The sequence below is a fragment of the Parus major genome, chromosome 1, assembly GCF_001522545.3.
Source record: "Parus major isolate Abel chromosome 1, Parus_major1.1, whole genome shotgun sequence".
In the NCBI taxonomy this organism is placed as follows: Eukaryota; Metazoa; Chordata; class Aves; order Passeriformes; family Paridae; genus Parus; species Parus major.
The window spans coordinates 112,814,486-112,829,822 of record NC_031768.1 but is presented as its reverse complement, the minus strand read 5'-3'; the positions used below and the strand labels follow the sequence as shown (position 1 = coordinate 112,829,822).

Genomic DNA, 15,337 nt, shown 5'->3' with positions numbered 1-15,337 from the left:
CATCCATCCATCCATCATCCATCCATCCATCCATCGCCTCCCATGGGCACACAGGCACCCCACAACCCACAGCCCCACACTGCTCACCCAGTGTGTGGTCCCATGGCCCCATGGACCCTGCTCTTACCACTTCCACGACCATCTCCTGGCGCAGGAACCTGCGGAGTGGAGCCTGGAGCTGTGGGGACAAGCAGACCCATGGATGGGAAACCATGGCGGGAGCTTTTTGGCCTTCATCCCTGCCCCTGCATCCCCCAGCTCAGAATTGGGACCCCAGTCCCTTCCCAAACCCCCAGGAGCCCACCAAGGCCAAATAATGGGGAAAGCTGGGCCTGGAGGAGAAGACAAGTGACCCAGCCTGGGGTGACTGGTTTTCTGACCAGAAAGAGCAGAGATGAGGACATCTTGTGCAGAAGGAAAGAGTGGCCCCCTCCAAGGCCCCCCATACGTACGTCCTCCATCCCTTCAATGTGGGACTCAATCTCCTGCACGATCCGGGCGTTCCTCTCCACCTCCTCTGCGCTCTTCATGCCCTTGTTGATCCTCTCGGCCACTTGCTTGATGTTGCGCTGGGCGTCGATGAGGAAAGGGTGGTCGGGGTGGTCCTCGGGCGTGTGCTTCAGCAGGTCCTGCCGTGGGGACAGAGCCAGGCTGTCACCTCTGGCAACGCCTGGACAATGGCAGTGTCATTGCCCGAGCCCCTCCCGCGCTGCTCTGGCTGCTGGGGATGGAAACCAGCCCCAAGGAGGGGGTGGCCATGGGACTGGTCCCAAAATGACAGCACAACGTCCAGCAGAAAGGCTGAGGGTAAGGGGACCGCAGTGGGATGACTGTCCTCAGGGTGACCATCCCACAGCCATGTGCACACCTGGGGACACCAGCTTTGTGACAAAAGGTGGGAAAAGAGGTCAGGAGAGACCTGAGAGCCCTGAAAGCTGCGGGGAGGTGAGGAGGAGCCGTGGCCTCCCCAGCTGCTGGTGTGACACTGCCACCCCGGTGTCACCCACCTTCACCAGCAGCTCGTATCGCGGGATCCTCTGCACCGGCTTGATCATCAGGTCAGACAGGGCCTGCTTCTCCTTGTTCTCCCGCATGCTTTGCTGCAAAACACCCATGAGGGACAAGGATGGGCCCCTTGGTGGGACACAGCAGGGACACCGCCTCCCACTAAGCCAGGATCACCCATTTTGCTTTGGGGTCACTTCCTTCCACACCATCCAGTGATTCTGGTTCATCCCAACTGAACCTCTTTACAACAAAGCCAAGAAGGTGGGGGGGAAATTCCCAGTCTGGCAATAAATTTATTCCCGTTAACTCCCATCCTGCCTGGCCAGGATCTATGGCCAGGATCTATGGAGACAGGACCCAGCACCCACCTCCAGGAACTTCATGAAAGCCGGCCGGGCTTCCTTGGCAATCCTGACGGCATCCTTGGCGTTGAGGAAATTATCAATGTAGGCAGAGTAGATGTTCACCAGCACATCCTTGGAGAACTGGGAGGGAAAAACAGGGATCCAGCAGGGAACATGGACATACTGGGAGAGGCTGCCCCAAGGGTTAAGCCTGGCTCTGGGCTGGTGCAGGGAGGGCTCACCCGCTGTCCGCCCACCTCGATTTTTCAGCCCTGACGTTTGTGCTCCCGAGGCAGAAACGCGGAGCTGCAGAGCCAGCCGGGAGCAGCAGCTCCCACCCTTATGCTAAGCAGACAGCAGGCCTGGAGATCGTCTCCTGCTCTCCATCCCAGGCCTGCCTGGCCCATCCTTTCATCACTGCCCTGCCTCCTGCTCCGAAACCTCTGCTCTGGGCCCGGGCCCAGGAGCGGGCACACCCGCATTCCCGGGGGGAATCGCTCCGCCAGGACCTACCGACTGCACCAGGAGGTCGCCCACTTTCTGCTTCTCATGCCAGTTCTGCACACAGTCGTGGATCTGCTCCAGAAACTGCTCGTGGTGCTCCAGCAGCTCAGGGATCTGGTCGAAGATCTCGTCCACCAGGGAAGGGTCGCACAGCAGGGAGTTCTCCGGCTGCTTCAGCGGCTTCATGTAACCCTGCGGGCAAGAGAGGCACCCGGATCCGTGGAGGTTTCCTCTCCCTCCCCAGCCAGTTTGGGTCTCTCAGCCCATGTAAATATGGGGATGGATGGCATCCTGCAGCAGGGAGTTCCTCCAGGGGATGCTGGGTTGTGGGACCCACCAGCAGGAATGGACAGGTTTCGCAACCCAGCCTCCCTGGGTCCCATCCCACTCAGTGAATCCCACAGCTGTGTGGGGAGGGGGACAGGTCTGCACAAGGAACCTGCACGGCCCAGGATCCTCTGTCCCTTAAGAGCCATCTTTACTGTCATGAGCCTTCATCACCTCCATCTGCCTGACCTAGCTTGGAAATCTCAGCAACAGGACCCCGGGACCCAAATGCCGGTGTGTTCCTGGTGGGATTTAGGGAGTTTGGAACCAGGAGGGCTGGACTAGCAGGATGCATCCACCTGGATTATGCCCTGGACCACCAGACAGTGGCCAACGAGCAATACTCAGGGCCAGCAGATCCTCAGCAAGGCTGGGTGGGTGGGTGCTATGAAACCCCTTTCCTCCATCTGTGGGGCAGAGCTGCAGAGTGGAGCAGTGCCCCTGGAACAGGAGAGAGGGATTTGCAGGGGATGCAGCAGGACGTGGAAGGTCTTCCCCAGCCTTGCCACCCCCTCAGTCTGACCAGTACAGGGTGCTGGTGGCTTTCAGGATGTGTGGAGGACCTTGGAGCTGAGCAATGAGGACAGGATCCACCTCCAGTGGCTTCAGATCTCTCCAGGCAAGCTGGTAAAGGAGTCATCCCCCAAGGATCAGGTTCCTCAAGCTGATGCTAGATATCTCATGGAGATCCAAGTTAGAAGGATCAAGCACTGCCTGAGGCTCCTAACCCCCTTCACCTGCCCTATCATGTCCAGCACCTCCAGCAGGAGTTGGGATGGACTGTGCCATGCATCCCGTGCTTCCCACATGGGGGAGAAGAGCACGGACACAGCCCTTGCTGCAGCACACAGGGACAGCAGGCAGGGCTTGCCCATGCACCATCTGGCTTGGCTAGAGGATGATGCTCCAGGGTGGTCCTTGTCCCTGGGAGCCACCAGGCTACGAGCCACCAAGCCATGTCAAGGATCTGAGCACCTCGTCCCTCTGAGGACAGCTGGAGCCCTGTGATCCCTGCCATGAAGCCAGGTCCCCTCTGGTGGCACCGTGTCTGGACAGGTCCCGTGGATGAGAGCTCAGGCATTAACACCCTGTGGCTCCCACCCGTGTCCCTGCCACCTCATGATGGAGGGCACAGACCACGGGATGGCACAGACCATGGGACAGGCTCTCTCCATGCCAAGAGCAGCAGGGACATCCCCCAACCCCAATCCCTGTACAGCTCTCCCAGAAATCAGCCCCAGATCCTCCTGCCCCTCTAAGCCAAGGTCTGCACTGGCAACAGCCGGTGGGTCCTTCCCTCCTGCAGCACATCTGTGTCCACCACGGGGGTATCCCTGGGGGAGATTTATGGGAAGAGCCCATGACAGTGCTGGGATGGAGTGTCCCATGCCCCTGGGGACTGTCACAGAGCCCCCACAGGCACCGCTTCTGCAGAGCTCGGAGTTTTTGGAGTGTTCCCCCCGCCCCCAGCAGGGATGTGGTTGGACAGCACCACCTCGGCCAGGTGATGTCTCCAGGGCGTTGACCACCATTAACCTGCTGAAACACCTTCATTAACATCTGAAACGTGGGACGGACCCTCCGGCCAGGCTGCTCCAGGGGCGCTGGAACCAGCTCGGCAAAAAAGCCTGAGAAAAACCTTTGGCTCAGGTCTGCAGGTGATGATCCGAGCAGGAAACGGGGGCACAAGGGAACAGGGGATTTCAAGGGTCCCCCATCATGGCAGAGCCATCAGGAGACGGGGTGCAACATGAGGAAGAGCTTTTGGAAGGCAAGAGACTTGGGGACACGATACCTGCCAGGTGATGGCACATGGGGAATGTCACAGGCTCGCGTTGGGGCGGAGGTCACTCCCACACCCCCTCCTTGACACTGCTGCCACAGCGCTCCCACTTCTGCTCCTGCCGCCCCCCACAACCCCCTATCACCCCCAATCCGCCCCGGTGCCACACAGGTCCCGGTGCCACACAGGTCCCGGTGCCGCAGCCGCAGCCCGGGCTCCGCGCTGGGGTGACCGCGGTGACCCCGCGCCGTGGTTTGGGGTGTCACACCCCGGCCCCGCCGCCTTACCTGCATCAAGGTGCGCAGGGACTCCACGTAGGACTGCTCGGTGTCCAGCAGGGTCATGATGACGTGTTTCCTCATGTCCTGCCCGGGGGGGAAAGACACACGGGTGTTTGGGGGTGACCCGGGGCGGGCGAGCTGCGTGCCGGGGGTCGGGGCCGGCACCGGGGCCGGCTGGGCAGGCTCAGCACCGGAGGAGCCCGGCTGGCGTCCAGCTCCCCTGCGCTGCCTCTCCACCCCGATGGAGGAATCCGGGAGGATTAGGAAGTACATGACACCGAGCGCACAGACGCCTGGTTTCCTCCGAGCCGCGTCAGGAGCCCGCCCTGGAGCTCACAGCCCTACATGGGTCGGTCCCGGAGCCCTCTGGCTCTCCAGCGGCTCCGCTCCGAGCGGACCCGGAGGAATTCGCCTCCCGCCCAGCATCCCGGGCACCCTGGGGCTGGGCTGTGGCCCCACGGCAGGCGGATTAATGGGGTGGCGGCGTGGGATGGGCCGCCGGCCTTGGGAAGCAGATGGGTCGGGGTCTTCTTGGCTGTGGGGCTCAGGGACCCCTCTCGTGTGCACTCACTGCAGCCCAGCCTGGGGGCCCGACGCTCCAGAGCCCAGGGCATGAGACACCCCGAAAAGTTCTGGGTGTGAGATGTTCCAAAGGCTCTTGAGTGCAGAGACACCCCAGAAATTCTGGGTGTGAAACGCTTCGAGGCTGCTGGGTGTGAGCCACCCCGAGAGATTCCGGTGAGAGATGCACCAAGGGCCCTGGGCCTCGAAAGTTTTGGATGCAGAAATGCTCCAGAGGTGCAGTGAAGATCCCCCAGGAGTTTTGTGTTTGGATACACTCCAGAGATTCGGGGTGCAGAGACACCCCAAAGGTTTTGCATGTGAAGGTGCCCCGAGAGACTCCAGGTGCAGAGATATCCCAAAAGCTTTTGGTGCAGAGATGCTCCAAGTGCCCTGGGTGCACGGACGCCCCTGAAGTTTTGCATCTGCAGAATCTCCAGAGACCCTGGATGTGAGACACCCCAGATGTCCTCAGTCTTGTGGGATGGGCCCCTGTCCCCTGGACACACGGGACACAATGAGCTGTGAAGCTGCTCTGCAGCCACAGGAAGGAGTGTGACCAACCTCAACATGGACAGAGACCACCGTGCCCCTCGTGGTCTCCAGGGAGCAATGGAGAGGGACCCTGGCCAGACCCTGCTCCGTGCTCTAGGAGAGAGCCGTGCCTCAGTTTCCCTGCTCCCCACCAGGCTGCGATTGAACCAAGCACGGAGGAAACTCTCGTCTAGAGCCAAATATCGGTGACGGGTCCAAGTCTCTCCAGGAATCAGGAAGCCATGGTGACACTGGAGCCCTCGGGGACACCAGCTGAGACCTCCCCACTTGGTTAGAAGGCTTACGAATGCTCTCACTGCCGGATTAATTTGTTGTAATTAAGGATGGATGGGCACTCACTGGAGGAGAGAGCTTAGGGGAATCCGATGCCCCAAGCTGCCTCAGTTTCCCCGACCCTCACCCAGCCTGTGGTTCCCCTGCTGCTCCTGTCTTCTCCTGGAGCCGTCCCGGCTCAGGACTGGAGCAAGGGGTCGGACCCAGGAGCTGAGCAGGCTCAGCACCACACGCTGCACCAGCAGCTGGGGGTTTGCAGCAGTGGGGAAACGCAGGATTAGGCCCAGCTCTTGGCAAGGGGATTTTTTCCCACTGTATTATGCCAGCAGGGGCAAATTCCCGCTGGGATGAGCAGGAGCTGGGTGTAAGGCACCGTCCCAGCAGGGCAAAGGCAGGACGTGCCCCACTGCATTCCCGCTGGGGGGCTGACGATGCTTCAGTCTCCATCTGCTCATCCCGGGGACGCCCCCGCCTCACCCCGGCCTCATCCTGCCTCCCCCGAGATGCTCAGCACGCTGGGGATCAGCCCCTGCCGCCACGGGAATCGGGGTATTTCCCCCCAGCCGACGCCTCCGCGGTGTAAATCAGCACTGGGGGGGCGCTGGCAGCGATGGCTCCGGCCCCCCATCACCCCCTCCGGGCAGGAGCACCCCCGCTCCCCGCAATCCAGAGAAGCCCGGGGGGTGTGGAGCCGAGGATGAGGATGGAGGCAGCGTTGCCACGGCAATCGCGGTGCGGACCCCACAGGTGCCGGGTTCTGCACACGTGTCCAAACATGACGCATCCGTGCACCCCCATCCCACCCCCGCATCCCACCGGCGCCCCCCGCCCCGGCCCCGGGACCCCTTTTGCCATCACCTCGCTCCCACCGCGGCTGCCGCAGCCCTTCTCCGGCAGCTCCTCGGCCGCCCCGCTGAGCCCGGAGGTGGCGAAGGCCGCGTCGATGCCGTCCCCGATGTCTCGCATGTCCTCCAGCGCGATGGTGAACTGCGCCAGAGTCCTCACCATCTGCAGCATGCGGGTCCCGGGGGTCGGTCCGTCCCACGCGGCCCAAGGTATCGCGCAGAAATCCCCTCTCTATCTCTCCGTCTCTATCCCCAGGTGTCCGCCCCAGCCGGAACGCTGCGCCGGGATGCGGCGGGGAGGGGAATAAAAGCGAGGCGCTATTTATATCGCCGGGGTTCGCTGTGGATGTGGAAGTACGGGGATGGATGGAAAGCCCTCCCGCAGAGCGGCTGCGGGGTGCGAGGCTGCGCCTGCGTCCGTGGCCACGCCAGGGTCCCCGGCCCCCGGAGCTGCCCGGCCACGGGCAGCGGTGGCAGCGCGGCAGGCAGAGCCGTGCCCACACACACGCAGGGCAGGGCCGGATCCCGCCGAGGGATGCTGCTGGAAAGGCTTTTCCCAGGGAGGATGCTGGGGGTGGGGTGGGGCGAGCTGGTGCTTTTTGGGGCCCGTGACTTTTGGGGAGGGGGACGCACGGGTGATGCTGGGGTGCTCGGCATCCTTAGGGACTCCATCCCTGTGAATATCCCCCTCCCTGACCTTGCAGACAGGGAAACTGAGGCGCACCCCCTTTCCCCCAGGGCATCGTCACCTCAGCACCCACATCCCTGCTGGCCGGGTGATGCATCCTGCCCAGATCTGTTTGTAACGCTCCCCTCCTGCTCCGTTAATTAAATCTAATTAGCCGCTCACCCCGTTTCCACAGCAACGGCGTGCAGCAGGGCTGCATCCTCCCATTGCAGCCAGTAAATTTCCTCTTGGAGATGAGGACGGTGAGCAGCCCAGGCCGGGAAGGGTGCGCGGCAGAGGACGGACCACTCAGGGCATGTCATGAGAGCTGCAGCAGCTGTCAGCGCGCCCAGGGGTCAGGGAGGAGGGACAGCTAATTGCAGCCAGGTAACGAGGCTGTTCTCAAGGCAGCAGCTCCTGCAGAGCCCTGCTCATCCCAGCTGTTGGAATGCTGCGTTTGTTTGGTTTGCAATCCCAGATCTGTTTGGGTTGCAGTCCTGAGCTCTTCTGGGATCCAATCCCAGACCCATTTCTGCTGTAATCTCAGATTCCTTTAGCCTGCTGTCCTAGAACCAGATTTGCTGCAAGCTTGGATCCACCTGCTTTGCAATCCCAGAGCCATCTGGATTGAAACCCTGGGCTATTCTGAGCTCCAATCCAGGTTCATTTTGGTGGTAATCCCAGACACATTTGGTCTGCAATCCCAAACCCATCTCACTTGCAATCCTGGGCATATCTGCATTGCAATCTGGGATCCATCAGGGATAAAATCCTGGGCTCTGCTAGAATCCTATTGCAAACATGCCTCTGTTGCAATCCCTGTTTTATTTGGGTTCTAATCCCAGAGTAATTTCTGTTACAATACCAGATCCGTTTGGGTTCCAATCCCAAAACAAAATGGGTTGCTAATCTAGATCCATCCAGATTCCAGTTCCAGACCCTTCCATTTGCAATCCTGGGTGATTTTGGGTTGCAATCCCAAACCCACCTGGACTGCAAATCCAGGCCCCAACCGGGCTGCAGCACTCTGGGTTGCAATCCCAGACCCGTTAATTTGCCATCCTGGGCCCCATCTGTGTTGGGATCTGGGCCCTTTTGGGTTCCAATCCCAGACCCATCTAGCTGTAATCCCAATCCCATTCCTTTGCAGTTCCAGAACCATTTGGGTTGCAGTCACAGGCCCAGCAAGGATTCAAACCTGGGTCCAGCCACACTACAATCCCAAATCCATCTGTGCTGCAATCCCAATCCCATTCCTTTTGCAATCCCAACACCATTCCTGTTGCAATCTCAGACCCAACAGGGAAGCAAACCTGGGTCCATCTGCATGGCAATGCCAGATCCATTGGGCTGCGATCCCAGAACCACTCCTGTTGGAATCCTGGACCCACCTGGGATGCAGTTTTAGACCCTTTTGGGCTGTAACCCAAATCTGTCTGGGTCACAATCTCAATCCCATTCCTTTTGCAATCCTGCACCTAACAGGGATGCAAACCTGGGTCCAACCCTATTGCAATACCCAATCTCTCTGGTTTGCAATCCCAATCCCACTCCTTCAGCAATCCCAATCCCATTTTCCCATCAATCCCAATCCCATTCCTCCGGCAATCCCAATCCCAATCCCATTTCTCCGGCAATCCCAGTGCTGTCCTGCCGCAGTCCCGTTCATCCCAGCGCTGCCGCACCGCGGGCTCCGGGACCGGGCGGCTCTGCCCGCACAGCTCCCCCGAGCCATCCCCCGGGAGCTCCCCGGGGCGACCAGGGCGATCCCTCCATGGCAGGAGAGCGTTTCCCATTCCCTGAACGCCACCCTTGGATCAATCCCTCGGTCCAAGCCAGCGTCCCCCCGCGGGAGCAGCGCAGGGACACTCGCCGCTGGCGGCCGGAGAGGTCGCGCTTTGCTCCCGTGCCTCTGGAACCCTCTCTCAAACCCCTCGGGGTGTGGCAGGGCGGGGGGATGGCTGCAGAAGGGTTAAACCCGGCCTAGGGAAGGAGCCCGGCCGGATCCCGCTGCGCTTTCGGGGGCCCGGCGCGGGTCACCTCTCCATCACCCAGGGAAGGCAGCGATGCCGGCCTGGACCCCCCTGCAAGCGGCCCGCAGCCCACAGGAAATTCCTGGGAGTGTTTGGCCACTCCAACAGCGCTGCCTATTTTTAGGGCTGTCTAAAATATGAGCCGGTTATTTTTAGCAGCGCGGCTCTTTGTAAACACCTTTAGATTTCCTTTCGGACCAGCCCCTGTTGTTGGTTGTTTTTTTTTTTTCCCAACCTGGGTGTTTCCTCCCCCAAAACCCCAAACCCTACTGGGAAATGCGTGCCAGCTCCTTGGGATGGGGCCAAGGGACTCGTCCCCCATCCCAAGGCATGCCAGCATGGCAAAATGCTCCTGAAAACCCAAAGATGGAGAGGATCCGGCACTGGGGCTTGGGGGGTGAACCAGCAGCACCCCAAACCTGGGATGGGGGGACAAGGAAAGGCCTTTTCCCCCAGCTTTCCCTCTGACACTGGAAATACAACCCTGAAGAAGGATGGGAACTCTCCCATCCTGATTATTTTATTTTTTAATTAGGGTCAGGGTGCAACCCCATCATTTTGCCTTTCCCTGTGCAGGAATATCGGTGCAGGATGAGTTTGAGCATCCCCATGGATTTTAACACTTCCTCAAATATTTGGAAAAGGCCATGGTATATTGTGTCCTGCCTCCACCCCCGCAAACAAAGAGGCATGGATGCATGAAAGTCCTAAAACATCCATTTTTTAAACAAACAAAGGCCAAAGGGAGAGTAGGAATGTACATTCCATGAGGAATCACAGCCATCACACAAATTCTGGCCCTTGAGCCCGTGCACACATCAGTGCATGGAATGATGATGTTTTCAGATGCTCTGAGGACTCCCCCCACTCTCCCAAATCCTGGGAATTTGGTCGGTGTGGGAGGGTGTTCCTTGTGCTGTCACCACCCGCCTGGGATGCCAAACTCACATCCCATGGGAAGGAGGATCCCTGTATCCCCAGAGATCATCCCAAAATTCCCACAGCCACGGCACTCGGTGTTTCTCCCTTCCACTGGTGTAACGAGTTGTGCCAGCACCCAGCCATGCCCTGAGTGAGCTGCAGCAGCGATTTCATCCCCGAGACCCTGCTCTGGGGCAAAAATATCCAGATTTAGGGGGAAAAGTGCAGCACTTTAGATCGCTTTGGGAGTGGGATTTGCTGCTCAGGGCCTTCCTGCAGCTGCTGAAGGAGGAGCCAACCCTGCCTCAAGCGAAATTATTCCCCTCCAAAACACGCCAAAATTTTAAGAGTCAATAAATACAAGTGGTTTGTCCCCTCACTGCGGCTCGTTCCTGCTGCCAGCTCCTGATGGGAGATTCTCTAGGGTGTCACAGTAGGGTTGTGCTAGGAGCTACCTGAACCTTGCCACCTCCTTGAAACCACCATTCCCAGTCTGAAAGAATCTGTAGTTTCTGCTCCTTTTCTTTCCCTGTATGCTTGTTGCCGGGGTAGATCCCACTAGAGGGAGCTGGGACATAGTGGGAGCCACTGGTCCACAGGGATAGTGCACGGTGAATTCCCAAGCTTAACAATTTTAACACATCTTCAGCTCTCTTTCTACCACAGCTCTGGGAAGAAAAGGCTTGGAAATAAACTGGATCTGCTTCCTTCCATCCCAATGCAATGAGCAAACACCTCTGCAACAAACAGCATCATCCTGGCATGTAAGACTTCCTTGTGCAGCCAGAAAAGCTCCTGGCTGGCACCATCTCCCAAAACAGGATGATGCTATTCCATCCAGTCCTGTATTTCCTCAATCACTCAGCCTCTGGCAGGAATTCACTTGGGAGAAAAAAAAAATAAATCACATTCTGTCCTCTTGGGGAGTATTAAAGCAGGAGGCTTGATGGGGTTTTGTGGGGGTTTCAAACCTCGGCAGCCTTTCCCTTGGGATCAGTGATGCTCTGCCCTGTGTCCCACACGTGCCATAAAGCTGGGGCACGGCAGCCACCAAGGAGAGGATCAGCCACTGCCATCCCTGGCTGCCAATCCCCCCCATTCCATGGTGCCAGTCACCTTTTTGGGACATGCCAGCTCTTCCCTGGGTGCCAATCACCTCCATCGCCGAGCACCTCTTTTTCCAGGTGTCACCTCATCCCTGGCTTCCAATCTCTCCCTCCCTGCTACCAGCCATCTCTGAATACCAGTCAAGCCATCCCTGGGACCACCAGGTCCTGGGGAAGCCACTCCCATGGGAGCAGGAGGACCTGTGGCACAGCAGAGGAGCCCGAGCCTGCCGTAGGGAATCACATCCCTCCATCCATCCCTCCTTGGCCAGCCTCTCCCTGCTCTCCCACGGGTAAGGAAAGTCCGAGCTGCTCTCCAAAGAGTAACTTCTTGAAAGGAAATAAGAGCATAAATCAGCAGCTCTGATTCAGCCCCGCTTTGGTTACTAATAATATTCCCGTGTTTATTCACAGGCCCGGGGCTGGAGATGTTTGCTTTTCCCTCAGCCGTGGTTTTTCCCAGGCTCCCAGCTCACAGAGGAGCATTGATTTGGTCAGGGATGCTCCCATGGAGAGACCCGGCAGCACCACTGCCTCCAGGATGGGGAGGATGAGGAGGAGGAGGAGGAGGAGGAGGAGGAGAAGCAGGGCAGCTTCAGCCCCAGAGCACGGGAATTCAGTTGTTTTCCCTTCTTGGACTTCTCGGCTGCGGTGATTCATCCCGGGAGGACACGGCCTGGCTGCAATTCTGCTTTTAAAGTGTGAGGGAAAAAAAAAGAGGGAATAAAAAATAAAGGAGTTGGGGCAACTTTTCCAAGGCAGGGTGGAAGGATGCTGGGCATCCCTGTGCTGTCCAGGGGAGCAGCAGCACCGGGGGCGGCGGTGGGATGGGGAATGGGGAGCTCTCATCTCCCAAAGCAACAAAATTCCTCCTCTAAATGCTCAGTGGGGCTTTTCCTGTGGGATTTTCACTGGAAATCAGGGTTTCCACCAGTGGCACTGGGGTGAGGGGTTCTCCCCTCTGTCAAAATTCAAAGCTCAGGATTGTGCTGTGCATCTCCTACATCCTGCCTGCACTGCTGGCAGCATCCCATGGATCCCCCCTCTCCACGCCTCCCTTCCCACCCGATCAGAGATGCTCACCCCAATTTAACCCTCCCCGATTGCCATCCATCCCCTGGCACATCTGCAGAGCCCATACACAGCCAGTGGTCTGGGGCAGAGCTGGGGGCTCGTGGCCCCCCGTTTGCTGCCAGCCTTTGCCGAGTCCTGGAGTAACTTTCACCAAATATGGAAGGTTTTTTTTGCCTCCGGTTTTCGGCACGCAGGCCACGGCCCAAGAGCGCAGCTTTCCAGATGCTGAGGTCAGCCCAGCTCTTCTTCCCTCCCCCTGCTCCTTCCCTGCTGCCTCCCAGTGGGCTTGGCCCTGCACCCACCGGGACAGGAGTAATTCCACCCCCTCAACTCACTGGGTCCCCCACCAGCATCCTCTGCTGCTGCCACAAGCCTGACCCCACGCCACCCCAAAAGCAATTGTTTTTAGGATTTTGGGGGACCAGGAAGCCAGGGGAAAGGGTACCTGATGCTGGCACTCCCTGGCATCACTGCTGGATGCCAACCTGGCACAGGTGAGATGTAGCCAGAAGCCTTGGGATAGCCAGGAGGGAGCCAGCCTGGCATGCAGGGAGTGATGGGCAGCAGGAGGTGTTTGGTACCCAGGAGCTGATGGGGATCCAGGTCTCCATGTGGAGTCAGAATTCCAAGTATACCTGAAGCCAAGAGCTATCCAGGAGTCAAAGATGATGGGTGCTCAGAAGCTGCTCAGGAGCTACCCTGGAGTCCATGGGCACCCAGAAGCCAGTGGGGACTCCCTGGGTATCCAGGAACTGATGGATGCCCAGGATCCAAAAGAGACTGAATCCACAGGCACAAAGGAGCTGAAGGACACTCACAGGTTTATGGGCTTCCAGAGGCCATGGGCAGCCAGGAGCTGATGGATGGCCAGCATCCAACAGGTATCCAGCAGTCCACAGACACCCAGAGGTGATGGGAATGCTGGAGCTGATGGATTCCTAGGATCCAACAGGTGTCAGGAGTCCATAGACGCTCACAAATCCAGAAGTAATCACAGGCCCCCATGAGCTGATGGACCCCCAGGTGCCAACCAGTACCAGGAGCCCATGGGCACCCAGAAATGTCATCCAGCAGCTGACAGATAGCCAGGAGCTGACAGATGGATTCTTAGGATCAAACAGGCGCTAGAAGCCCATGGGCACCCACAAATCCACAAGCACCCAGGAACTGATGGAGGAGGTAGAAGACCTGAACACCCTGTACCATGCCCCTGCCAGGACTTCTCCTGTCCCTCCTGCCTTGATCCATGTCCTGGAAGCAGCTGAGGTGCAGCCACCAGCCTTCACCCAGCTGTGCCCCACAGACTCCCCGTGCCTGGCGCTCCGTGGGTCCCCCCAGCCGGCTGCAAGCGGGACGGCAGGGATCTGGGGAGGGGGGGGAACCACACAGCTGGCCAGGAACGCCCACAGCCCACGTCACATCACAGTCCAGGCGAGAGGTGACAGCTTCCCTGCCCCGTCATTGTCACGGCGGCACCCTGGGGTGGGGGTGAGGGGGCGGAAGGGGGGGGTTCAGCATCCACTGACCTGTGCCAGGCTCGGACGATCGAGGGCCGAGTTCCCTCTCCGCTCACCGAGGCTCTGAGCCATCTACATCCCATCTCACCGGGGTTTTGGGCAACCCAAAAGAAATCAAAAGGACCAAACCCGATCCCCTACCGCTAGCGACGGTGTTTCTGCCGAGGGGTCAGGATGAAACTCTTCCAAAGAAAAAAAAAAAGAGCAAGAAGAAGGATGCCAAATCAGGGCAGGCCAGCGAGTCTGCTGCTACTCCAGCTAAAAAAAGCAGGAAACCATATCCCAGGCTCGGAGATGCCAATCTTCCCATGCAAACAACTCCCTTTTTGTTTTTTTTGGAGAGTATCGGAGGGCTCGGGAACAGGCAGTCACAAATAGCAACTCCACAGCACCACCAAGGAAAGGTTCTCCAGCCCCAGGGACCATGCAGGGATGCTGGTGACCCCACAGCAGGATGGTGGCTTCTCCAGCTGGTGGCTGTCCCCTCACTGGGATGGTGACTCCTCCAGAGGAAACCTGGTGGTGGATACTACCACAGGTGTCCTTTTCCCAGTACATCCATGCAGGGATGTCCTGGTGGGGTTCACTGGTGTCCTGGATGTCACTGGTGGGGTGGAAGGTGGTGGTGACCATCTTCTGGTTCCCAAAAGGGACATGCCTGGAGTTTCTGGGACAACACAGGACATGGGGGTGACACAAGCCCAACATCTGCTCCATCAATCCTTCCACCACTCAGATTAAAGGGATTCTACTCAAAATACCCTGCAGAAGGTACAGGGGAGCACCAGGCTTGGGGACAGCCCCCAGCTGCACCCAGGAATGGTGGCCATGAGGGCAGGAACTGGGCAGACTGGGATCAGCCTCCTCTTCCCCGGAAGCTGAGCAGCTCCAATGGGAATTTGCACAAAAAGTGAGTTACTGGAATACTTTTACCCAGATGCTGATTTTTGCTCTCCCTCCCATTGGCTGGGCTGCAGTTCCCAAAGAACCAAAAGCAAACACACTATTTTTAGAGAAGAGTTCATTTACTGGAGCCATTCCCTTTGAAATTCCTCACTCATCCTCTCCATGGAAACCGAGGGAGTCCGGAGAAACAGCCCCACCGGGACCAACCATCAGAGCTTTAAAAAGAGCCACATTGAGGGAGAGGGGGTGGAAGTGACTGATTTTTCTGCACTGGACACATCCTGGCCTGGAAGCACCATGGTGGAAATGGCAACGTTTTTGTTTTAGTGGCCTCTGTCTGTGCAAGCCGGGCTTGATGCCTTCAGGAGACATCCTGGAAGATGGACCGTGTTTTCTTGGAAAATCATGCCAGGATAGAGTATGGGGACTGTTGTCTTGGATGGGTGGTGGGAATGGGTGGAATGGGATGGGGGGATGGGAGCACAGACATGGATGGAGGTTGATGGACATGGGAGGAGATGGATGAAGATGGATGGATGAACAAAGGAGATGGATGGATGGATGGATGGATGGATGGATGATGGAGGGATGGATGGATGGAGGATGGATGATGGATGATGGATGATGGATGG

General features: G+C 58.4%; 1 protein-coding gene across 1 annotated transcript in view; it reads right to left on the bottom strand.

Annotated features, from left to right (window-relative positions):
• Positions 1–15,337, bottom strand: part of ARHGEF17 (Rho guanine nucleotide exchange factor 17) — a gene marked incomplete at its 5' end in the record, with an annotated part of 30,879 nt that overhangs the window by 6,588 nt on the left and 8,954 nt on the right. Inside the window, 6 exons of the mRNA XM_015646335.3 lie at positions 128–178; positions 453–629; positions 1,008–1,100; positions 1,377–1,493; positions 1,866–2,048; positions 4,254–4,331. Of these exons, the coding sequence (XP_015501821.1) occupies positions 128–178; positions 453–629; positions 1,008–1,100; positions 1,377–1,493; positions 1,866–2,048; positions 4,254–4,331 (699 nt within the window). The remainder of the gene's footprint in view (positions 1–127; positions 179–452; positions 630–1,007; positions 1,101–1,376; positions 1,494–1,865; positions 2,049–4,253; positions 4,332–15,337) is intronic.